The sequence below is a fragment of the Pectinophora gossypiella genome, chromosome 2 (genome assembly GCF_024362695.1).
Source record: "Pectinophora gossypiella chromosome 2, ilPecGoss1.1, whole genome shotgun sequence".
Classification (NCBI taxonomy): Eukaryota; Metazoa; Arthropoda; class Insecta; order Lepidoptera; family Gelechiidae; genus Pectinophora; species Pectinophora gossypiella.
In genome coordinates this window covers 8,520,074-8,546,098 of record NC_065405.1, presented here as the reverse complement: position 1 = coordinate 8,546,098, position 26,025 = coordinate 8,520,074, and the positions used below count along the sequence as shown (strand labels likewise).

General features: G+C 35.3%; 4 protein-coding genes across 7 annotated transcripts; 1 reads left to right on the top strand and 3 right to left on the bottom strand.

The window, feature by feature from the left end:
- Positions 1-256: 256 nt before the first annotated feature.
- LOC126375213 (general odorant-binding protein 83a-like) lies at positions 257-4,347 on the bottom strand. The gene is made up of 6 exons (XM_050022114.1): positions 4,212-4,347; positions 2,696-2,771; positions 2,245-2,333; positions 1,851-1,953; positions 669-739; positions 257-378 (listed from the first exon to the last, which is right to left on the bottom strand). Exons 1-6 carry the CDS (start codon positions 4,281-4,283, stop codon positions 361-363), a joined length of 429 nt encoding a protein of 142 aa, XP_049878071.1. The 5' UTR covers positions 4,284-4,347; the 3' UTR covers positions 257-360.
- Positions 4,348-7,655: 3,308 nt separating this feature from the next.
- LOC126375206 (GILT-like protein 1) lies at positions 7,656-12,322 on the bottom strand. Its single transcript, XM_050022102.1, has 4 exons — positions 11,932-12,322; positions 11,446-11,631; positions 10,959-11,132; positions 7,656-10,662 (listed from the first exon to the last, which is right to left on the bottom strand). Exons 1-4 carry the CDS (start codon positions 12,043-12,045, stop codon positions 10,432-10,434), a joined length of 705 nt encoding a protein of 234 aa, XP_049878059.1. The 5' UTR covers positions 12,046-12,322; the 3' UTR covers positions 7,656-10,431.
- Positions 12,323-12,492: 170 nt separating this feature from the next.
- On the bottom strand, positions 12,493-15,378 carry LOC126375198 (splicing factor 45). Its single transcript, XM_050022082.1, has 7 exons — positions 15,129-15,378; positions 14,799-14,979; positions 14,267-14,388; positions 13,464-13,667; positions 13,141-13,291; positions 12,938-13,032; positions 12,493-12,803 (listed from the first exon to the last, which is right to left on the bottom strand). The coding sequence occupies exons 1-7, from the start codon at positions 15,282-15,284 to the stop codon at positions 12,531-12,533; spliced, it is 1,182 nt and encodes a 393-aa protein (XP_049878039.1). The 5' UTR covers positions 15,285-15,378; the 3' UTR covers positions 12,493-12,530.
- Positions 15,379-15,694: 316 nt separating this feature from the next.
- Positions 15,695-26,023, top strand: LOC126375151 (serine/threonine-protein kinase greatwall). Of its 4 annotated transcripts, XM_050022034.1 has the most exons (14): positions 15,695-15,782; positions 17,868-18,186; positions 18,896-19,141; positions 21,269-21,517; positions 21,897-22,125; positions 22,429-22,605; positions 22,858-22,946; positions 23,027-23,229; positions 23,573-23,782; positions 23,921-24,149; positions 24,500-24,654; positions 24,849-24,973; positions 25,249-25,461; positions 25,636-26,023. In XM_050022034.1, exons 2-14 carry the CDS (start codon positions 18,052-18,054, stop codon positions 25,680-25,682), a joined length of 2,307 nt encoding a protein of 768 aa, XP_049877991.1. In that variant the 5' UTR covers positions 15,695-15,782; positions 17,868-18,051; the 3' UTR covers positions 25,683-26,023. The 4 variants fall into 4 exon arrangements, with proteins under 4 accessions (XP_049877991.1, XP_049877982.1, XP_049877975.1 ...); XM_050022025.1 differs by lacking the exons at positions 15,695-15,782; positions 17,868-18,186; positions 18,896-19,141 and adding an exon at positions 20,979-21,189 and having other exon boundaries at positions 22,429-22,530; XM_050022018.1 differs by lacking the exons at positions 15,695-15,782; positions 17,868-18,186; positions 18,896-19,141 and adding an exon at positions 20,979-21,189 and having other exon boundaries at positions 22,429-22,572.
- Positions 26,024-26,025: the final 2 nt, after the last annotated feature.

Sequence of the window (26,025 nt, the reverse complement as noted above, 5' to 3'; positions counted from 1 at the left end):
AAATATTTGTAATTATGTTTATAACTTGACTTTGAAATTTTAAAATAGGTACATTTTGTGTAACGAAATTGCATGAAAATGATTTTGTGCTGGTGCTTTAATAAAAGCAAGGTATTTAACTCTTATCTTGACTCTTATTAACAAAATGCTGTTCGCAATAGCATTCGCTAAACTTGAGCTTTTCTCATTTTATGAACAGCCACCCACCCAACCGTGTAGCTTCACTCCATCGTTGCAATATTATTATATGTAAATGTAAAGATTTTATGAAAATGAAACAAGTTATTGGATGCAGCTAAAACTATTTTAATTAGAAGCTTTTCTCTCTCTCTCTCTCACGTCAGCTGTTATCTTAAGTCCTTAGAATAAGAAGTAAAACTGAAAAAATAAAAGCATAGCTGTTAAAAATGTCTTTAAACACTATATGGATGATACATTGATAAAGCACCTACTTAAAATTTGTTGAAAGTGTAAATTCATTACTTCTTTACCTAATCGGACTTTCCAAAAAAAAGAGAGGTACCTTTTTTTTAAATTTAAGTACTTACTAAGTAAACGCGGTTGCGTTTCATAATTGGACTATTGCTATTCATAGATTGTTTAGTTTTACTTTAATTGTCATTGCAGCTTTAAAAAATATAATTTATCTTATGATTAGGTAAACTTACACTGGGATCTTTATTGTAAGAGCATTTGTGGACATCAAAAGCTCTCTGGCACTTATCTTTGTCTGGAGTGTCTGAAAAAGAGGGACTCAAATGAGGGACTTTCCAGGCTACGTGCCTCAAAAACTATATAGATGGCACTGTACTGATTTTCCTTTATTTAACCTTCTAATTTCATGGATAACAGACGGTTCTCTATTTTTACTCATAAAATTTTATGTAATAACTTGGCATACTGTTACTTGTCCTATTATTAGTTACGCATAGTATTAATTAGTCATAACTTTTTAAGCATAATTTTGAAACTCATAACTACTATAAGCATAATAATTAATGACAATAATGATATATAAACATAACTATTATAAGCATAAAAACTATACTCCGAATAAGAAAAGTTTTGGCACAACTTTGAACATTTTCGAAACTTACTTTTTCCTTGGCTGCATTTGGTTCATGATCGTGACTTTTTATATTTTGACACTATTTCATGCTGTAGGTCATCATTCAGTATACTTTTCGTGTGTAAGATAAACATGCTGGTGGCGTAGAGGTGGCCCAAGGGCCACCCCGGCCGCACCCTAACCTACTGTTATGCCTTGTAAAAATTATGACAAAACACTATTATTCTAAAAAATAATTATGGAAACCTATTTATATGCGAATCAAATTTATACCAAAAAATATTAGTCCAAAAATAAGTTATACCTGACAAACCAGTATTCCTAGATGTCATTATGGGAAAAAACGTTATGCAAAAAGGATTATGATAATTAAAATTATGACAAAAACATTTATGCATTTTAAGAGAATCCCATAACGGTTATATGCATCTGTTATCTTCGTTTTTGGTTATAAATAAAGTCCCTTTTTAATACACCCAGGCACAATCACATCTTCTATCCATTATTATTCTGATCAAAATAAAGAGAAGCAATATAGGTAGTAACATAATTCTACACCATATCTGATCCAAATATCAAGTAACAATTATTTGTATATATATTATGCTTCTATTAACATTGTATTTTTGAATACCAGAGTAATTATAAAATAACATTTTAAATCTCGACAACGCCTAAGCTTCTATATTATTTTGACAACGTAGCCTGGTAAGCCCCTCGTTATAAACTCTACGTAGACGTCAATTATTGTATTAGGCAGGTACTTATAGTTAAAACCTACCAAGATGTTTACAGCCGAAGATCATTTTGGTAACTCGATCGTAGTACTGCTCGGGAATCAAACTGACCAACATGTCATAGTCCACAATACCATCCTCATCGGCCTGAAAATGTAAAGATTCATATTCATGTACTTACATACATTACGACGATTATATTTAATTGTGCTTACCCTAATCTCGCAAGAGAGGAATAGCTAAGAATGTTATAACTTATTATCAATAGAGGTAGAGTCGGAATGAAAAACAATACCATAGAAATGCTATCTATTTAAAAGATACCGCGTAGTCAGCTGTATGCAAATTATAGTTCAATCGAAATGAATTAAAAATAAATTAAACGCCGCTCAGTCGGCAAGGGTGGAGAGAGAAACAAACAAAAGACGGATAACTCACGAGACTCGCTTCTTCCAGCAGACAGAACATATAGCACTTCAATTTCTGGTCCTCCTTAAATATGCCGTTTTCGCAATTCGTTATATCCTCTGGGGACAGGTAAGAATAAAGGCGCTTTAATGTACGCAAACATGGGACATTTTCGTCAAAACAATGCTAGTGGAAGTGTATAGAAGTGATAGTCTCGTATCTACTAACGTCGCCTGAGAGAATCATATAAATTCTAAATGAAACAGTGCGTAATGTTTGTGTATAGTGAACAAGTGGTGAACTGCTAATAGGTATTATTATTTATTGGATATATATTTTTTTTAGTAAACGTGAAAGGTATGTCGTGTCTAAAGAGTGTAGAGTGCTATGGTGCGAGGTTAAGCCGCAGTGAGTGTTCCCCGCCATTCGCATGGAGCACAGAACAAAGGTCGGCGGAAATATAATTTCTTTTGCGACTAACCCTCTGCAGCCCCGGTTTTGTCGACGCATGTGTTGTGTACATGTTGGATTATTTCCCTGATTTCCTCGCTGAATTCCTGCAAATATACAATTTTGTTACTACAAAGTCGTTTACCTTTGACGGGAGAAGTTTGGACTTAAGTAGGCAATCTCAGAAAGTCATAGACGGTCTCGGGTGTGCCAAAAGGGGAGTTTTACAGAATAATGTCTTCGTATCATGACCATCACTAGTGATCCAATACAACACGGTGACCATGATCTCCTCTGTTTAGAATTATTTTGTTGGTTTTAATGGCGTCCCTACAATATGCAAGGTAGGTACTTTGCCTTAAGAAATCTAATCTGTTAGACAAATATTAAACCTGTCTACAAAGAGCCCACCTTGATAATCTGAAAGTTGATATTGTATGTATTTATTCAGTCCTCAGTGTAGGTACTACTAGCGCTCTACATACTTTACCTTTGTGAACACCGTGGGGGGAATAAGTCGCTTTAATATTAAAAATGAGATAACATTCTCAAAGAAAATTATTAAGTCGTGATTCCACAGGGAGAGACCCAATGCGCATCAACTTGTATCATAATGTTAAATATTAATTTAAGTGTAGAGAGCCCGTTTCCATTATCCGCTGGTTGAATTACGCAGAAAAGAGGGAAATAGTACGATTTAACTTTCAACATAAGTAGGTACCTAACTATGGGAGCTGACTCTGGAGTTGGTAGGTAGTTAATTATGATCTATACTTACATAACTACTGTGTAGGTGGTTCATACTAGCTCTACAAACTGTACACCTCCCAACAATTATGAGTGATTATCATCACGCAGTCTTACAATTGCGTCTTACAAAAGACTGATAAAAACGTTCATGGATGTCGTTGATGTTCCTGATCTTATTATGAGTAAAAAAATGTCGTAGGTTACTGGAGCCACACCACTGCCGACGGAGACTTTTCGCCCGCGCCGCGCATTACGTATTCGCAGACGACGACATTGAGCAATTGTGTCGCTGTTCGTTCCCACACCACCACCACGGCGCTCCACCACTCATCCATCACCCACTTCGCACATCCACCGCCAAACACTTCATAACTATGTCATGAAAAATATGCACACACTTTGTCAAGGGGCGGCGCAGCTTTTGAATACTTGACGAATAAATAGCGTTTTAAATTATATTCTAAGTACTCAAACTGCAACTACTAGACTCTCGAGCATGTCGGAAAAATCGACTGAGTCCTCTCCAACGACACGGATTTCTATGACGGAAGGCCGTATTGTAGACAGGGTATAGTAGGATTAGAAATTAACAACCGCATAGCATTGGATCCACAAAGATGATCATGATTTAAGAGTAGGTAGCTACTTCTACGCAAAGCTGAAAATGTTACAGGTACGCTATATGAAAATATGAATTTTTAAATTTTTGTTATTAATAAATTACTAAAATATTATCGGCGGTGGAAACGGGCTGGATAAAAAAGAACAAGTTATAAAATGTCATAATAAAATCTTACAGGTTTCTCCTTAGCTCCATGGCCGACAGTTAGCAACATGAAGAGCAGTGGCAGCGTCGTCGCGGACGACATGGGTAGACATGAGTGGCGGGCCACTGCCGCTGCGCCAGTGCCCCGACGACGCCCGTCCGCCTTATATTACATCCAACTTGTGCACCAATGACACACTAGAACCGCCACTTACCTGCACCTAGCAATTAGCACATTAGCGCTGCGCTCTTGTTTCCCCACAAGCTGTAATCACGAGGCGGAACTTTTCGAAACATGAATGAATAAGCAACTAGTTTAGTCTTCAAATTGCACTTTAGAGCCATTTTCCAAAAGCTACTATCAAGTTACGCGTGCGTTTCAAACAATACAACTTACGTAACTAATAACAGTTTCAGTTGTCAACGCTCTCAACTTAGTAATTATAGGCAGACATCTTAATTGGCGCCTAATTAGCCCCGCTCAAATTACACATTTACCAGAACTGGCTACTTAACAACATACCTAGTAGTTACCTTGAGATGAGTTGTCGCTGTCTCACATGACAATTTAAACTGAGAGCAAAAGCATCGTGGCTTCAAATATTACCTAACATACAGTCATGAGCAATATGATATACCCACTTTAGGACTCTGTCGCACTAACATATTTGACATTTAGTGAGACTTACAGTTCAATTTGTCAAAAAAGTTAATGTGACATAGTATCAAAGTGCATACATATTAATGCTCGTTACCGTACATAGGTACTCATAGTGCTACGCTTACGGAGACAAAATCTGGCGTTAAAAATAGGGGTGACAGATTTCCACAAGTAATTTTCCGCTCAATCATTGTTTTCGCCGTGAACGAACAATGAGAGCAGCTTACATGTTTTTGTGCGGTCGCCTCTATTGTGCTCTACACAATAATAATTATAAAATTAATGTCATAATTTGCGGCGTTCCCTGGCGGCGCGGGCGGCAGCAAGCCTTCGCGATATCAGTCCTAATGATTATTAATGGTTTGAAGACAGCTTGTAAAATCACGCTAGCTTACATTGAACGAGGCTCCAGGGGGAACAATTACAATTTGCGTAACAAAAGTATGTCATGATCTGTTTTATAAAAGGGGTAAGTAGATAAAGTTGTTTGGAGGTGGCCTGGAACCTGGGCTTTCAACTTTCAAATTGAGATGTTGTTCCGGATTCGATTATCTTACACGCATGCTTAGGTATGGCGTGTTCAATCGACATGAAAAATCCATTAGAGTTGTTTGCATGAAGCGGCGCGGGCGGCGGCGGTGACCGTGGCTAAGCGGATTTGTATCGTGCAGCCAGGGCGGCGGGCGGGCCCGCGCTGCGCCGCTGCAGCCTCGCGACCTCGCCCGCACCAAGCTGCATCACTACTACATTTATCGCGCTCGTTTCCATCTGCATTCGAGCGTGACTGGAAAACTATAACAGCGGACGGTAGAATTGCAAATCTCTTATTGATTTTCGTTTTAATTTTATAACCGCAAATGTATGGAAATGAAGTCGGTAACGGTGAATGCATAAATACCTAATTTCTTTCTTTCTTAGAAGTGACATCGGCCTCTTCATGGAGTAGGCAGAACCAGAAGCCACCAGAAGTTGTTTCGAATAAAGTAAGTAACTTGTTAATTTGAAGGTAAGAAAGAACGAAAGAAACATTTACTACTCCCGGACACCACAGACACAGACAGATACATTACATTCCACACACAAGGTAGGTAAATATGAGGACGAATTTAGTACAGGCCACCTTATGATGTAAAACTAACGTTCAAACGACTTATGGTTTACATACCGAACTCTTTTTAACGATACCGCGTTTCCATTAATTAAAAGTCGTGGTCGCCATTAATTTAGGAAGAAGCAATTTGAAGATAGTGCGAAGAGACGAGTGGAGAGGAGTAGAGTGGAGGGAGCGAGAGACGTCATTACCGCAATCAAAGCACCAAAGCCGCAGCACGCCCCGTCTGCCCGCTAACGACGAGTGCTCTCGATAAAAATTAAAAACACGTGCAAACCCAGCCCGAGGAAAGTTTTAATGAGAGTACACGGTTCTCACTCCAACAACAGATACTACCTATATATATAGGTACCTACCACTTTAACTACTTACATGGCACACGCAATAGACCTAACACAATTTGGAATAAAATACAAGTCGCAATTTCCCTTAATATGATTTCAAAACTTTTGCTTCAATTAGCTTATTTCAACGAAAGTAGGTATGATGTACCAACCACACTGCTTATCTAGCTTATTTTGTTTGTACCGATAGGCATTCCTTTCGTCGAAAAATTAACCCATTACCCAACTGATAAATTTAATACAGAATAATAAATAGGTCTCTCCTGAATATTAAATACGTAATTGATAGTATAGTCAGAATTTATAACGTACGAGCGAATTTTTTGGCAAGGATGCATTTTCCATTTTATTCATATCATTCGTTTTTGGGAATACATAAAAAACCCATTAGATTTGTGCATTGGCAGGCAAACGAGCGCAGCCAGAGCGCAGCGAGCGCACGTCGGCGGCACGTTGATGGCATTAGTTGACCGTGCGTAAGCTTTATTGCTTTAACTGTCCACATCTACAACCCTCTATGCACGCACTGGAGAATACTCGCACTGTAGCCGCACACGCACATACGCGACGGACTAATTCAGTTACTGACACTGCCACTTACAAATTGTAAATATCTACGCCTCCCTTACCGAAAACCTACAAGCAGTGATTAGTACAAAGGACGAAGACATGAAATCCAACCCCAATTGACCTTTAAAAAACAACGTCAATTAATTTGTAAAAAAATACAAAAGCTTTTAATTTCAGGAGAGCCATAAAACAGACGGTTTTGTTGTTCTCAATAATACGACCCTCCTTCGCGAGATGCATTCGGATAAAAGTGGGAATAAATTGTGAGGATCTTTACAAAACAATAGTTGGAAATGGTGTACGCGAGAAAAAGCCGGATGCAAATGCCATTCATATTAATTAGCAAAGCGAGACGGGGCTTTTACGAAATTAGACCGTGATTTCAGTGGAGATTTATTGTTGTGTTTGAAATGGTATTCGGAGGAAGGTAGCCATTTAGACGCCGCCAAATTGGTGTTGTCAGACGTTTTAAATTGAATTGAGTGAAGTTTGTTTGCTTCGACGACGATGACTCACAGCACGGCAGGTGAGGCTAATTTATTGGCCACCGACGCGACGCCATGAAAAAGTAGGAGATTGGTGCAATGATTAATGACCGACCTGACGACGGACGGACAGACATACGGCCCGCTAATGTGCCGCGTATCGTGTGCTCACGTTCCACCCTATTACTATATCCCTACAATTTATTACAATAATGGTAACATCATAATTAAAGACGATTTCAATTGCAAATAAACTAGGCATATAGGCACACAAAAATTGAAAACACGCTAAAATAAAATTAAGTTTTCATACAATATTATTTATTTCATAAATACTTCCATTTCTGTACACAGCTTCTTAATCAGGTAAATGAGGGACTATCCAGATTAAGTTCCAAAAAATATGCAGATGGGGCGTGTTTAGATTTAACGTGATAATTAACATGCTTTCTGTCTATTTTCTCGGGTACATAATTATACAAAATTATAATGTAATGGCAAAGGCACAAGGCATATTATAAAAATGATTGTTGCTTTATATGTATAGAATTATGATGCTACTATATTGCTTCTCTTTATTTCGATCAGAATAATAATGGGTGAAAGTACTAGTTGTAGCTGGGTGTAATAACTAGGGTTATTATTTATGCCCAAAAACAAAAGATAAAAAATGCGTATGACTATTAATCATTAAATTGGATAGTTATACGAAGGCAATATTGTACAACGCCATGTATATTTTTGGGGAACATACTCTGGAAAGTACCTTATTGATACAAACTTAAAAAAATATTTTTTAAAAATAGGGTAGGTACAATAAATAAAGGCAAGAAGAAACTGAGCATTTTTTGTTTACATTTTTGCAATTCCAATCAGTCGACTGTAAAAATCTACCTACTTAGGTAAATATATGTTTAAAAATTATATTTCCTTAACATCTTTCTGCTTAGAACTGTTAGGTAATTCTTTGAAGTTGAGAAACTTAGCGGAGTCTTCATAGTGCAGTTGCCGACGGCAAACCGTCCCAACGATAAAAATAATCTAAAACTTAATGAAGTCTAGGGCTTACAAAGTGCTCATTGGCACTACAATTAAGATGTTAAAAATATCACGTGAGTTGCCGTCGAAGATTAATTTGACGCACCCGTCTTATCGACTAAGCCGGTTGCAGACCGCGAGCTAAGTTAGTTTAAGATTAGCTCGCATAGCTCAATTGCCGTTCCATAGTTCTGTGTAGGCTGCGTAGCCCGCAGTCAGCAACCGGCATTGACGACCGACGACATTCATGAACCTGTCAGCATATACCCTAATATTGTAGTCTGTTTGTTATTAAGGCAACATTTTCGTATCAGTCAGCATATTGCCTTATTTAGTAGGTATGTATTATCCACGTCGACTATCGTGGTACGTCATCTCATTACAAAGAAAAGTATATCTAACTATGGAATGCAATCATAAATAATAATTGTCATAACAATGATGGAATTTCAGAAAAACGCAATTACGTGGTATGATGGCTGATAGATAATTGACAACATTTAAATGGCATTGAAATACCTCGCGGCTACAGTAACATAACCAATATTATAAATCGATGGCTCGCGGTATTTGTGGGTATATTATTACTGGAAATACAAACAACCTACTGAGGTATTTGTAAATTAGAATCGTTTTCATCAGCGTATCGCTGATTAAAACGAAACTCATTGGTGGCTAACATACAATACTAAGTTTTACAATAATGTGATTAAATACGCGCCATCGAAGCTAGTATAAAAAATAATTAGAATTAAAATCTGCAAATTATAATAAAAAAGGCACAACCAAAGTAAATGACACAACCTGCAGTCGAAACAAAACATAAAATTACAAAATAAGACTTAATTCATTTCAATAACATAAAATTCATAGTTTGAGCTTTGATCCAAAATTATACTGGGTGTTAGTGATATCGTAACGAATACTGAGGGGGTTGATTCAGACCATGATTCCGAGTTAAAATCAAGTCGAATTTTCCGTCGCAAAATTCATGTTTTTTTTTTTAGTTTTTTTAAATTATTTTCAATTCTATACTTTTGTGATGGAAAATTCCACTTGATATTAACTCAGAATAATCAGATGAATCATCCCTCTCAGTATTCGTTACGATGACACTTACACCCCGTACAAGTACATACGGTAGCCATATAAGTAGGTATGGGTGTTAGTGACACCGTAACGAATACTGAGGGGGATGGTTCAGACCATGATTCTGAGTTGATATCAAGTGGAATTTCGTGTCAAAAAATTCATGAAAACTTTTCTTTTCTTTTTAATTATATTCCAATCCATACTTTTGCGACGGAAAATTCCACTTGATATCATCTTAGAATCATGGCCTCAATCACCTCTCAGTTTTCGTTACGATGTCACTAACACCCTGTATATTAGAGAATCGCTTAGCCATCAGGAACTACATAATGTATACCACACCTAGTATAAGTAGGAAAATTAAATTATTCAAAAATTACTTTTTTCTCAATTTTTGTTAGCAACAAAGCAAATTATTACCTATCACATGTTACATACAAAAACTAATTTGGTTATGTTATATTGTATAAGTTTGTGTACAAATACAGTGTACTATATGAAGAAATTAAGACTAAAATCAATAGTTGGAGTAGAAAATTATTATCAAATTTTCTAAAATATAAAAAATAAAATTCATGCATTAAGTTTAATTTAATTAGTCATTAAAATCTTTTTAATCATTGAATTCAAGTAAATTAAATACCTAAATAAAATAAAAAAGGATATGAAATTTAAAAAGTTATAAATATAATATAACATGTATTAGTAGATTAAATACTGAGCAAAATTTAGGAAATTTGAGCCTCGAATGTTACAATTTTTGGAATCACTTTATTTTATTTTAGGAGCATGGTTAAGTATGCTCTATACACCCTCTGCATGATTGAGGGAAGGCCTGCGCCCAGCAATGTGACGTATATAGGCTATTTATTATATATTATGTCCAAGATATTAATATCAGTTACCATTTATAATATTTGATGAATATTTTGTCTGACTTTTTTACTTTGTCACAAACATGGCGGTGGCAAAGGCATGTCAATGAGTTTACAAACTTCCAGGAGAAACTGTTTCAGTATGGCAGCCTGTTTGTCTTTGGACCCGTTCAATAATATGGTGGGAATAAATGTTGGCTTGACAGTGTGTGTGTCTTCTCCATGTTTACGCAACAAATCTGTCCCATGTTCATGTGTAGCACAATTAGCAATTGGTTCTGGATCCACTTTCATTTTTTTTGCACACTGGAACAAAATACTATAGTTATAAAAATCATTAAAAATCGCAGAATACATAATATATGTATGCCACGAAAATCATCATAAAATAATTAATAAATCATGACTTTGACCGCAGTGTTAACTGAAATGCTAGAATACAAATCCATGAAGTATAACAGTATTGACTGCAGTGTATATTTGTTTAATCAATCTGAGGTTTACAAATTGACTCATATTTTTTTTATTAAACTCAAAACCATAGAGTTATAAATGTGGCAAATTAACATAAAAAGTTCTGTCTAAAATTCTCAATATCTTACCCTAGCTAAGGCCGCATCAGGGTTCATGTTGTCTGAGATCATACATTCAGTAAACATGACTGCTGAAGTCATGTTGCCTAGAGCCTCAATAGAACAAGCATGGATCTTGTTTGCATAACATTCCTCTTCTCCATGCTGACATGTGAAGTAATACTGTCCTTTCTTCATCTTAGTCTAGAAAAACATAAAAAATATAATTAACCAGTTATAAAGAAAAAACAGAAAATGAACAATCAGATCTAGGAAACTCTTAATTAAATATTAACAGATAATAAATAAACATGTCATCTAAATTATGAATCAAAGATGTTGTAAAATGGGTACAGTCACGAGCATCAATATTTTTTGAATATTTCTGACAAATTGCACTGTAAGTCTCACTAAATGTCACATATGTTAATGTAGCAGAGTCGAAAAGTGGGTATGTTATATTGCTCATGACTGTAAATTAACAATATTTTAGTTGTAAAAATACTTCAATACTTACTGTGGCTTTCCCATAAGGGACCAGAGTGACATCTATAAAATCTGACAATTTCTCAGTTACTGGAGCTAAATGCCTCATGAAGAAAAATTTTGAGTCAGGACATAGAGCCTCATAGTAAACTCTTATTTTCACTTTATCCTGTTTGTGCTTGTTGTATTGATCATCTTCTAACTCTACTATGTCAGACTAAAAAAATAGAATTGATAAATTAGATTATAAAATAATCACTTTTAAAGTGGATAGGTATATCATGTACTGATATTTATATTCATGTACTAACTATAATTGTTAGTGAAAAGCAATGTCTAATTTTATACCTTTTTTTGTTAATGTTTAGTAGGCAATTCAGTCCTAAATCCAGGGTTAATTTAAATTTTATGTGCAACTTGACTATCGTTATTGTAACAAATGCACCGGGATGATATGCAAATTATAAGAATTACATAGAATAGATAGAACGGTAGATAAGGCTAAATAGGTACTTACATCAGATAACTTTGAGGTAGGATATTCTGACAATAGTCTAACAACTTGCCATACAATTAACACACTCAGCAATAAGACTATTAGCTTATATCGATGACCAGAATAGAAAGGCATTTTTCATTCATAAAACCTTTTATCAAATCTATATTAACACCTTTGTCTTAGTAATTAATTAATATCTCAATACTGTAGATTAAAAATACAAGGAAGTATAAACGAATAGTAATCGAAATCACCTACTATTACTTTGTCCTTTACTTGTTCCTTTATTTAAAATTTTAAAAATATAAGTTTATTTGCTAATTCGTTAAAAATATATTTTTTTCAGATTATTCACATGATTTTACCATTTTTTGGTCTGACACATCACTGACACTTCACGTTGACATTGACACTGACGTACAGTATCTTTAATTTCTTGCAAGTCAAAGTCCTTTTGTCCATACAGCCATAGCGATAATGTTTCATTTTAGCAATTGGTAAAACCAAATAACCCGAAAGGCCTACCCGTTACGGTTAGTTAGTTCCATAGGTGTTATGATTTCTTTGAAAATAAGTACATTATGTAGTAAGTATGCCCGTTTATTGTATAAATTATGCTACTCAGCCAACTGTAATGAAGCAAACTTTTCAACGTCATAAAAGCCAGCTTTAACTTGTCTTCCACCGAAGAATCTTCCGTTTAGGTCCACAACAGCCTTGATGGCGCTTTCAATGCGCTTGAATTCCACAAATATTCTGACTGCTTCTTCTGATTGTACATTTGGTATCTCGTAGATCATAACCCTCACTACTTCTCCATATTTCGTGTTACATTCATCTTTAACTTCGGGTTCTAATTCTTCATCTACGTCACCTGGTCCTACCATGTTCTGTAAGATAAAATGAAGCAATTATAGCAATTATTAATAAAGAATACAAAAATTCATTAAACCCATGTGATAAATAATGCCCCTTCTAATTATTACTAAGATTACTAATCACTCTGAATCTTCTTAATACTTACTCTGAGTAAAACAACTTTACTAGGTGATTTCATTATTTCAGTAATAGATGGTTCTTGTTTCATTTGTGGTGAATTAGAAGCAGCATTAGGAGAATCTGAAAGAAAGCAGCAGTTTGCTCAATAAAATCAAACTTTCAAGTATAGTATCCAAATTGACCATTATTATTGGGAATTAATTCCAAGTCAAAAGCATAAACATATACCTGGTCCAGGCAGTGAAGGTATTGCAAACCCTGGTGGAGGCATAACAGTGCCATCTTTTTCATGTATAATACGACCTCCTCTCTTAGAAGTCTTCTCTACTTGGAGGGCCACTGACATGCCTTGCTCTTTCTTGCCTAAGCCTTGACCTTCCTGTAATGAAGAAAAGGTAATATTTCTACAATCACAACAATATCAAATGTTTTATTTTGAGTTTTCATCCAGTGCTTTAACAGCAATAACTTACAAAGGCAAAACATACATCCACCATACATCAAACTTCTAAACTTAATTATACTATTGTAACATGTACAATGACAATCACCTTAAAGCCATATTTGGCCATAATTTTAGCAGCAACTGAGCTGGCACCATATCCACCAAGTGAGAAGCCTGAAGAAGGCGCGGGGGAGGATGACACGGCTGCAGGCGGCGGAGAGGGAGTCTCCGTAGTCAATGAGGGGGGTGGCGCAATCGCAGCGCCAGCTGCGCGTTTTGATATTTCTTCTTGTTCTTCTTCTTCAGGTTGCTAAATAAAAAATCAAATACCTAAACAGATTGTAGCATAAGCATTCAAGTGAGCCCTGGCCTTTTACTAGGCATGAGTTTCTTTTTGTAACATTTATGTGAAACTGTTCCTGTTCTAATACATAAATGTAAGGGTGCTACATTTTACAACTGGAATTCAAAGGATTAGGCTGAACTTCCAATATATTACGTTCCCAATATTGACAACTTAAGTTTGGTGCTGTTTCTGGTACACACCATTCAAATTTATTTTAAGTTATACCTATCATTTTCTTATCTGCCTAAAAGGAAAGGATAAACAACAGGCATAAAATTTATGGAAGACACATCAATTTTAGGTAGAAATTTAAAAAACCCTTCCAAAATTTTATATTGGCTAATAACCCAACAAAATTAAGTTAACAGCACATGTCAAACAGATTGCATATGAGCAATATGCCTATTTTATTTGCTTGAGTTATTCTTTTGTTCTAAAATTGACAGTTGGCAATCATCTGTCCCTTTCCTTTTTGCCGAATAAGTAAATGACAGGTATAACTTAAAATTGGGAGGTGTCTGCAGGAATCGGGGCCATTGTAAAAGACAACACTATTACAGTACCATAGGTATCAAAGTCTTTTCAGGTGTGATATCCTCATCATCTCCAAACCTACTCTTGCGCTTTCTTTCTGATCTGTCACTTCTGTCAGTTCCATCAAGCTGTAGCCGCTTAGCCTGCATTTCTGGAATCAGGTTACAAACATCTACTACATATTTCAATTTATGGCTTCTAAAGTACTTTTATAATCTAATAGGCAAGAGGACAACCTAGTCAAACAAGACATTTGTTTCAAAACATCATTATGTCAACATCAACTGTACATTTAGTTATACATAATGGTATAGGTATGACTTCATTGATAAACATGGTCAAACATAGTAAATCTTAATTAAAATTTATAAATGAGTCAAAATAAAAATAAGATTACACTACCTATACTACCTATACCTATATTCTTACAAATAAAGCACTTTGAACTTTGAAGATTGATTTTTAATCATATTAGACTGGTTTTGTATTTCTAGATTAGCTTTATCTTTAATCCAGTCATCTAGCCTATTATTATTCTACAAAGAGAATTTAATGTCTCACCTTTGGCAACCTTTTCATAGTCATTAGGCCACATAGGATCATACTCATTAGCCACATTCCAGTCAAAGTCACGAACATTAAGCGAAGCCATCAATGTATTGGGCTGCATTTGTGGACTGTTTGAGCTTGTGTCCTCATCATCTCTTTGTTTACTCTTAAGGTCTATTACTGGAGTCAGAACCTATGTGGATAATTAAATTAAAGCCAGTAAACTAGAATTACATGAGGCATTATTTACACATCATACATTATTATTGAAACTGTTGTTATTTTACAGTACCAGGTACTTAGGGCAGTACTTAATACTATGTTGCTTTCCCTACAGTTTACCTGGTTGGAACGTCTCAAAGCTTCTCGCTTGGGCTGAGTTACAGCGGCTTTCTTTAATTGTAGTTGTGATTGTAATAGTTTTATTCCCGAAGACCAACCGGCCACCTTTTCAGTGGTGCGGGCCTTTATAGTATCAAGATCATCGTACAACGACATTATTGCCGTGTACTATAGTCTAGTACTGTAATAAAAACCTGCAAATAATAAATATTCACAGTAAAACAAAAAAAAGTCACGATATTTGATAAACCAATACCTATTTTTTTTTACAATGACAGTGACAGCTCGCTCCCTCGACTGACTTTCGTGTTCTTCCATAAATATGAGTAGAGTCCCTAAACTGAACAGCCAAGTGTGAAGTACCACGTACATAACGAGTGTGTATTTTTTGACTTTCAAAACGTCTGCTTCTAAAGAACACGTTGATATTTTTATTTTAGGGCGACTTTCTTGGAATACGCGGGAATTAACCGAAATTCGGATGTTTTGGTTATTTCCTCTATGAAGGCCGACTGCGGCGAAATAAAAAGGAGGGTTATGTGTTTGACTTCTATACTATGTGTGTATGCACGTCTGTTCCCTCCTAAATTCTAAACCAAATGTTCTAATATGAAATAAATAGTGATGTTTAGAAGATAGCCGTGGTCGTCATCAGTCAAAGACCTTGTATGGAATAGACGGATAATATTTTAGAGTGACGATCAAACTATCACAGCTCTCTTTCTTCCCTATGGCAACAATCTCTGTGGAAAAAAGAAACAAACATAGACAAACACCGCTGTCTAGAACGTCAGTGTTTACCGTTTTGAGATGTTGTGGTAGTCAGCTGGATACCAAACCTGCCGTTAGTTTTTTGGTGTTTTGGGACATTATTTTAACTTTTTATATAAACAATCTGTGAAATAGTTATTCAATATGAACCATGGCTTGCGTAGCTATTGGTTGTGAGAGTAGAATGGGTGTTATAATGGAGAACGATCAAACAATGTCTCACCATGGGTAAGTTATCGACCACATAATACATGTTTGTGTGCAAGAAATACATTACCTGGTCTGGTTTTTGTAAAGTTTATTGAGCCCTAAACACGATGCAGACGCATATTTTCAGCAAAGCCGTCACATTTGTACAAATAATTGATTTCACATTTTACGTTAATCAGCTTTGACAGATCATGTACCCAAAGTATTATAAGTAGTGTTGTCCTTTGATATCGATAACATAATATTATGTTTGAATGTAACATCTACATGTTGCGTTATTCTATTCACGTTTAATTTATTTTTCGACCTGTTTCCGATTTGGATGAAGATTACATAAAGATATTGTATTTTCCAGATTTCCTAAATATCCTAATTTACGAAACAAGAAATTAAGAAACAATTAGATTCAGACCATGAAACGAGATAATTCTCTCTTCTGAAGGACGCCTTCTCCTTATTTAAGCCTATGCTAATTACATTTCGATGTATCTTGCTTTCTATCGAGCAGGATACCAAACAAAAATATTACATAGAGATGCAGTACCAACAATATTCACTCACATATCTCACATTAAGGTGAGTTTAAGTTTAGTTATAAGTTTATAGATAAATTTGCAGCTATTTCGTTTTTGTATTCTACATTAGCATGGAAAAATATTTCAATACAATACAAATATTCTCTATTGCACAAAATAATTAGTATGAATAACTATTTTGGTAATTACCTGTGATTATTCCTTCTATAAATAATTAGTATGAATAACTATTTTTGTAATTACCTGTGATTATTCCTTCTATGTGCAATGTGTAAACATGCAATGCTTGTGTATTTGCGTGCTACACGTTAATATGTGCCATTCTTGCAGGTAAAGTTATAACGACCAGAGCCGACACTATACACTTCTAAAGAAAGTGAACAAGAGGAAATATTTTTTTTTATCACCAAAAGTCGGAATTGTTCAGTGCTTCGTAGTCATTGTATTCTAACTATATTGAATAAAAATCTTATAAAGAAGTATTTGCTTTTATTCTTTAATCGCATTGAGATAATCTCCGAAATATACTAGAAGGTCGTCTACTTCTTGTATCGAGAGCCGATTCGATTTCCGGTCAAGTCAATGAAAAACGTGTATTTAATTTTTATAAAAGGGTAGGTATGTGATTTATAGCAACCAAAGGGTGGCCGCAATGTCGTATTAAAATGATACTATAGTATATGTGGACTAGATGGACCGTCCTCGACCTCCTCGGCCATAACACCTTGCGAAATGACATAGATTCAAAAATGATAAATTGACCTTTAACAAGTTTGTCCATGATAATTACGTTGAATAAGTGGTTCTGAATCTGTCACCGCAACGTACGGTTCTTCTTAGGTATCTTTCTATCAGGATACAAATAGGTATCGTTTTAACTAATTTACTTGTGGTTCTACCCACCCAGGTATGGATACTAGGTCGTTATTTCTGTATTTAATTAATCATTCAATTTGTAATGTATATTTTTTTAGATCTTGGACTAACATGGAATATTTAGCCAATAATAATGTCGATAAAGTAATGGAACGGCACTAGTGGTTCTGATACAAAAACATATACTATAGGTACGTTTCTATAACAAACCCGCTACACGAGTACAAAAGACGTTACGACGATAGTATATTTATCTCTTTTTAACTTATGACGGCTCACATGAGTGCGAAAGACAAAACCTATGTTTTTCTTTCGTCTTAAATATGCTCCGTCTATTCTATACAAGGTCTTTGTCCTACGCGATGGTCGGATATACAAAGAAAGACAGCACTGGCGACAAAAGAACTTAACAAGACAAGGACAAGGAGTTTGTTTTACAACTTAAATTGTCATAATAAATTTTCAAATAGTGAAATCACAAATACAATCGAAAATGATTTTTTAACAGCAAAATTTTATTTGTTTAGAAAATGGGAACAATTTATAGTAAAGATACGAGGCGCATCAGCTTTGACAACACATTTTCTTTGAACAATGCATTGGTTGTTCAAAAATCTATTGAAGACGACAATGTTTTAGATCTCAACGAAATAGCTGCGGTAACGGTAAGTTTCAATAAAATATTATTAACTAATTTTTTTCCAATTAACATTTTTGATTTTACTGGACATCAGTAGAGTGAACGCAATTATGTTCTCTTTACGCCATGCGTATGGCATATTTTATTAATCATGCCTTATTATGAGTTATTGGCAAGAAGCTCTATTGGTCAGTTCTTTCAATGGCCGTATTCTTCATTAGTCGTTAAGCCACACTGTACAGTACACGGTCAGTACACTCACATTTATACTCACGGTGGCCGAGCCCGCTCGGTCAATGTGTACGGTCACGAGCATTAATATGTATACACTGTGGTACCATGTCACATTGACTTTTTTGACTAATTGAACTGTAAGTCTCACTAAATGTCAAATATGTTAGTGCGACAGAGTCCTAAAGTGGGTACATTATATTGCTCATGACTGTACGGACTGCATTATGATAATGATAACCGCGTTTTGTCATCAGTTCGTTAACGATATTAAAAGTGCTACCACATGAAATGATAGATAGATCGATGATAGAATGGAACGGTTAATGTCAATTGACGGTTGTTATCATGACCAACGACGTCGAATGTTCAATAATAATTGTCGATCAACAGCACAGTGTGGTAGCATCCTAATAATTAACTGACAATAGAGATGCTCTATGAGAACGGTTTGCGAAATATCGACGTAAAAGAAATATGACATTTATTTTTGTTTATTACAGGAAAAACACGACGATTTACTTTTTCCGGATACTGAAAAACCTATGGAAATTGAGAAAGAAGATTTGGAAGTCGATTATTGGGCTAACAGAATAGATTATCTTAAAAAAGAACATAGATTGATAAATAAAATTATTGAAACTGAATATGAAAAAACTTTGGAAAACACGAACAAACTACTTGAACCCCCCGTGGCATCGCCTGAAACGTATGATAAAGTAAAACCTTGTTTTGAATGGCGTGCCAAGGTTATTATTGTATTTTTATTTATCTATGTACTAGCTATGCTGAGGTAGATACTGTAAATGAAGGACTTTCCAATCGACGTTCCCCAAACACACGACAGATAGCGTTGTTCACTTTTAACGTGATAATTATCTATTTGCTCATTGCTGGGGTACATAATTAAACATGGTTATTGGGGTTCAGTATTATTGATTGATTGATAATTATTGAAAAAAGTCCTGTAAGGCAGAAACATGCAACATATACATACATACATGTGCTTGATATTTGGATCACATTATGTATAAAATGATATTATATATATTGATGCTATGCTATGCTTAAAATGATACTTATATTGCTAGGTACTCTTTATTTTGATCAGAATAATAATGGGTGAAAGTGGCAATTGTACCTTGGTGTAATAATAAGGGTCATCATTTATACCTACTCAAAAACAAACATAAAAGATGCATAATATGTGTGCTATCCATGAAATTAGAAATTTAAACGGAGAAAAAACTTAACAACGCCATCTATCGTGTTATTGGGGAACGCCGCCGATTGGAAAGTCCCACATTACAAAGACTATTCAATATACATCGCGGAGATTAAAAATATATTGCAGTTTTATATTAGTTACACAACGATCACCAAACTGTCGTTGTAATTCATGTTTTATGAAATAGGCCCCAGGAAATCAATTGACATCATCTCAGGCCTTTACATCTTTATCAGATGATTCAAACAGCGTTTCTGTGGCAGCTTTTAAAATGGCTGTAAAGTCCAATGCGAGAGCGACAGTAGCGGCCGCACTACTGGCATTGTAGTTGAGGGTTATTAGATGGTATAGGTGGACAAAGAATTTTTTTCAATTGACAAAGAATTTGTGAACTATTTATGTATAAATATATTACAGCACAGTGCACACAGCAAAGATATCAATTCAATACACTAATTACTAATCATGACCATCACTTAGTGGGGCCTTTTTAAATTGAGCCACCTTGTCTGAAATAATATAATTATCAGTCTTTCTTCTTCGCATTTATTAACGTGGGGTAGCTATTTATTTTTGAAGTAATTTTGATTCTACATCCCTATTTATGTAGTTTGTGACTTTGGGACCCGTTGATCCAATTCATAACGATCGAGACCATACTATAACTGGACAGCACCCTGCTATTGTACCTAATAGATAGAATAACATGTTTCTCTTTTAATAACTTTGCAGATATTACAATGTTATGAAGATAATCCTCGCCAACCTCTAGTTTGTTCACCATTAGTGCAAGCGTTTAGCAACTGCGTTACGTCGTGCAGAATACAAGATTAATATTAAGTCGATATGTTATTTTTTTTTTCATCTTAACAAAATTCATAGGTTTGGGTTTTAATTATATTTGTTTTTTGGCTGTTTAAAATAATGTCTTTAATTTTCTTCACTTATACTTTGCGCGATCTTACATTGAGGGATTAAAATTTCCTAGGGCCTTAAACTCACATTACTACCCGGTTTCCTTTGCGTCACCACCCATTTTCCGTATTTGCTCGTAATGCGACGCCACCAGAAACTCGTGTTATCAAATAAGGTCCCAGGAAATTTGAATCTTTCCATGTAAGATCGCGCTTTGTGTTCGACGATTCAATCACCGTCGATAGTCAAGAATCGATACATACAACACTAGGTATCATATTTTTGCAATTTTAGTATTAATAATTAAAACTTGTGCAATCAGGGCAATAAATAAAAAAAATACAAAAGACTTGGCTGTATGGGCATAGTTCCTGTCTTGCCTTTCGAAGAAAAAAAAAGAATAATCTGTTTGACAGTGACAGTTGTTTTGGTTGGTTGACCGACCAAGTACGGTAGATTCAATTTCGGCGGCTGGCTTACTTTCTTTGATTCTTTCTGACTTGGTTTTCTTTTTTTGTAATTTAAAGTGCTAATCATTTTTTATAAAGGTTTAATTTTATAATAATGGAATCTAATGATTCTAAAAGTGAAGACCCAACGTGCCACACAATTTTGGAGAAAATCAATTCTATTAATGATAATGTCGTTACTAAGGTTTGTGTAACAACTGAATATAGGTTGACTGAATATTCATCGTAAAATAAAGTTATTGCATTATTGTATCTGCTTTTAGGCGCCCGACATAAATGATTTCACTATCATAAAACCTATCAGTCGTGGAGCTTTCGGCAAGGTGTTTCTTGCGCATAAGAAGAGCAATAAAGAACAGATGTATGCTATCAAAGTGATGAAGAAGTCTGATATGATTAACAAAAACATGGTGACCCAAGTGGTGACAGAGAGGAATGCTCTGGCCTTATCAAGGAGCCCATTTTGTGTGCACCTCTTCTACTCATTGCAGTCTGTATCTTCTGTTTACTTGGTAAGCTTTTATTAGGTATTTACCTATGTTTTTGGTTTTGTTTTATTTTTTGTGGTATGCTTGATACCTCCTTTGGTTGCTTGAGGGAAGGCTTGTATATAGATAGCAGTGGTTTGTATATAGACTTGTTTATGTTTCAGTCATAATAATACAGTATTGCAGTGGCTGATGCTGATGCTAGAATTCACTCTACAAACAAGTATAAAATAGGCAAAACTAAGAAAAAAAAAATTATATCATAGGAGTTAATGTACCCTCCCTGGTTTTTAGACACACTAGCCAAACAATGGAGATTGGGTTTTAAAAGTATATTGTGCCTTGCAACTTTAAGTCATACTTTGTAGGTAGTTTGTCTAAATTAAGTAAACACTGTTTTCAGGTAATGGAATACATGGTGGGAGGTGATCTGAAATCATTACTGGGGGTGTATGGGTTCTTAGAAGAGTCCATGGCAGTGTTCTATGTAGCTGAGGTGACCTTGGCACTGGACTATCTGCACAAACATAATATAGTCCACAGAGACTTGAAGCCAGATAACATGTTGATATCCAAGACGGGCCATGTGAAACTCACTGATTTTGGCCTGTCTACAATTGAGATACATAGAGGTAAGATATATGTGGGAACTCTTAAGAAATCTTATTTCTCATAAAGGCACCTTTTAATTTTTCAAGATATAGACTAATTTGTCTAGACAATTGTTTTCAAATTCTACAACAAAAATAATAGCTTAACAGCCAAGATCTTAAATAAAATATAAAATAATTTTAGTGTAGTGTGTATTTTAGTGTGGGTTTTTAATTTGACTATGTTATATATTTTATTAACATTGTAACTATAATAAATTTTAAGTCAATAAGTATTTATTATAAGATCATAAAAAAATATATATTATAATTCTCACTTTGCAGATTTAGAAATATCAGACTTTGTGAACCGCACCCCAAGTTTAAACTTGAGGACTCCTGGGCAGCTTCTGTCCCTCACATCACATCTGTCATTTGGGTCAGGAGGTAGGGATACCACTGCCAATTCCGATAGCTCTATGGAACCCTGTGAGAACCTCCTTGATGAGCTTATTGAGACTAGTATGAAAACAATCTGCCTTTGTGAGCCAATGAGTAACTCTTGTTTGAATTATACTTACCCTATTTTTTGTAATCAATCACAGAAAAGACCATTCATATTTTTCCTCCTAGTCTCATAACCTTGCATGAAGTTATACCAGTTTAACAAGTTCAAATGGTAGTTTATCAATTGGCTTGTGAAGGCAGTACCTGCTTTTAATGCTTGTTATATTCCAAATGAACATCCACCACAATACATATTTATTCTTACAGCGAAATTGTACTCCCCTACAATGGATAATTCACATATGTCAGGTATTCATCCTTTTATGAGTGCTGAAAGCATCAATTTGGAGAATGTGGTAAGGATTTTGTTTTCTGTAGAAAATCTAAAATCATATTACAAGAATTTAAGTGAATACATATTTTTATATTTTTCCAGTCTCAAGACTCTGGTTCTGAATCACTAAGTTCATATCACACATGTGAAAGTTCTAAAAATAGTACTTCATCAAAGAGCAACAAGTCTACTGATGTCAGTGAAAATGGATCCTCACTGGAGGAGTCTGCTGTATTGACAGACTCGCAACACGACCAGTCCACATCACCTCTATGCAGAGGTCATTCTTTGAAAAGAATACCAAGGTAAATCTCACCAATATTCAATGATTTAATCTGACAAAATAAATCTATTCATAACATGGTGTATCAAATAACTATTTATTCCACATTGTTATACATACATACATAAACTCACGCCCGTAATCCCTAATGGGGTGGGCAGAGCCACAAGTAATCAAAGACAACTTGCAGCCTCTGCTGATACGATGTCGTAAGCTGGATATGATAAACCTTATGGTGATAAGGGATCAGCCTATCGCCCATAACATTAGTCCAACATGTGTTACAGTGTTATTATAAAAATTAAATCAAAATCTTAATTTAATTTGCTTATAGGGCATTGGTTTATTTTGAATTCTGTTGTCAGTTTTAGAGCTAAGAAAAGGAAGAGAATACTGGATAATGATGGAGACACACCAACCGGTATAACTAGTCTAGCAGAATCTAAAGAAAACCACAGCGGGCTCACTCAAGAGATATTGGCTTTAGAACTCAGTCAGAATACTCCAAAACGCATGTCGTTGCACCCTACACCCGATCGACGGAAGAATCCTATTAAAGGAGTGTTAAAAAAGAGGTACAGTATTCTTACATAGCATAACATCCCAAATAAAGAGTCAATGATTAGAAGTAAAAGGAATACTCTGATAGCTACTAATGATAGGCCTATACGTTTTTTTATTACAAAACATCCTGTAATATTTTTTCCCTACAGGTGGGCCTCTCAAGATGACAGCCACCACTTTAATGTAGGCGTCATATTCTCCACGCCGGTTTCGAACAAGAAGTCGCCAGAAACAAAGAGAACACTTAAGGAAACACGTTTCAACCTGCCAAAGGATGACGCGCCGTTGTCTGGCGCCAAAACCAAAGAGAAGACGATCATGTTCAGCAAACATATATCAACGAGTTTGGAGATATTCCCAACAAGGAGAATGAGCAAGGTGATTTGCCTGTATTTATGCAGTATCTCTCTCTCTCTCTCTCTCTCTCCTTGTCATTTATTATTCCCATCTGATAGTGGGGTCTGCCTTCGTATTTCTCTTCCACTTCGCTCTATCGGACGAGTTATGCAGCTAATAATATATTAGATTAGAGTTATAATAATTATGTAATTTATTTTAATGTGCAAACTTTATAAAATTAGCACATATAAATTCACACCAATAATGTTCATTAGTAGAAGTGCAAGAACAAGTCTTTAATTTTGGTAAGGCGTAAGACAAGTATACAATATTAATGAAATTGATGAAGTGACAGGCACAACATCTACAAAACATATTCAAACTTTCAGGAAGGAAATAAATCTCCAACAGATCTATGTAAAACGCCCCTAGCGACGGCGCAGACGCCTTACCGGACGCCTAAAAGCGTGAGGCGAGGAAACCAAATCTCTGATCAGAGGATTCTGGGCACCCCTGACTACTTGGCTCCAGAACTTTTGTTAAGGTAATCAATCATATTGATGCTTTAGTGCAACTTTGTTTTAATCCCTGTGTGCTTTTCCGTGCTTTTTTTTTTCATTGCTTTTCACCTTAGCATCAAGCCTATAGGAATTGGGATGCTATTGGCCTGTATTATTTATGCCAATTTTTATATGCCATCGATAAATATTGTCAATATTTTTTATTTCTTGTTTATAGACAGGGTCATGGCGCTCCGGTGGATTGGTGGGCTCTGGGTGTATGCCTCTATGAATTCATGACAGGTGTACCACCGTTCAATGATGAAACACCCCAAGCTGTCTTCAAAAATATACTGTCTAGAAGTAAGTTACCTAAATTCTTTCTAAATCTTATTGAGAGTTAAATAAAGTTAATATGCTATTTTAGAAGTTGAAGTAACTTTAGAAATAACTACTGAACTTAATGAAGTTTACAGATATTCATAGCAGCAAAAGCTATTTTATAAGTAACTCATTTCATCGGTCCGAAGGTCGAAGACCTATGCAAATAAAAAGTAATTTTCTTTCTTATTTTTTCTCATGTGTGTATTTTTTTATAATAAATATGAGTACTATATCAAATTTTCCTTGTTTTGTAGATATTGAATGGCCCGAAGCCGAAGAAGCGTTGTCCTCGGAGGCGGTGGGTGCCATCGAGGCACTCCTCACTATGGAGCCGAAGGACCGCCCGGCGGCGTTAGACGTGCGCAAGATGCCTCTCTTCAGGAACGTCAACTGGGAGAACCAGCTGAATACCGAACCACCTTTCGTGCCTACGCCGGACGACTTACACGACACTGGATATTTTCAAGGTATCTTTTGTCTCATTACTTTACAATTACCAAACAAAAGAACTATGAAAAGTGGGACTTCTATTTAATATTGTATATCCTGATCAATGCACTGTCGGTTTTTTTCTCTTTATAGCTTATATATGCTATCTAAACTTTTACTAATACTTATGCTAATACAGTGTTTGTTTTCAGCTCGAAACATTCTGCAGCATCTACACGTGTCCAACTTCGACATGTGATGTGATGGCATCCACTGCAGCCACAGGAGATAAAACAATTCAACTAAGCAGATAATATGTGATATACTCGAATTATGTTGTAGTCCAATTGTAATCAAGTAAGTATTATATTAATATTTTTGTATATTCATGTACCTATATGTATTTACAATGATGTACTATGTAGTAAATTGAAGACTGAATCAAGGGCTTCGTGATCGTTTTTAAGGCTTATTTGTTATTTAGTATTGTGATTTTATTACTACATATTAACCACTGTTCATATAGTATAGTCACGTGTTGTTTGTATTTATAAGGGATTTTAATTAAACAATTAATAATAATTTTATGCCATTGGCTTAAT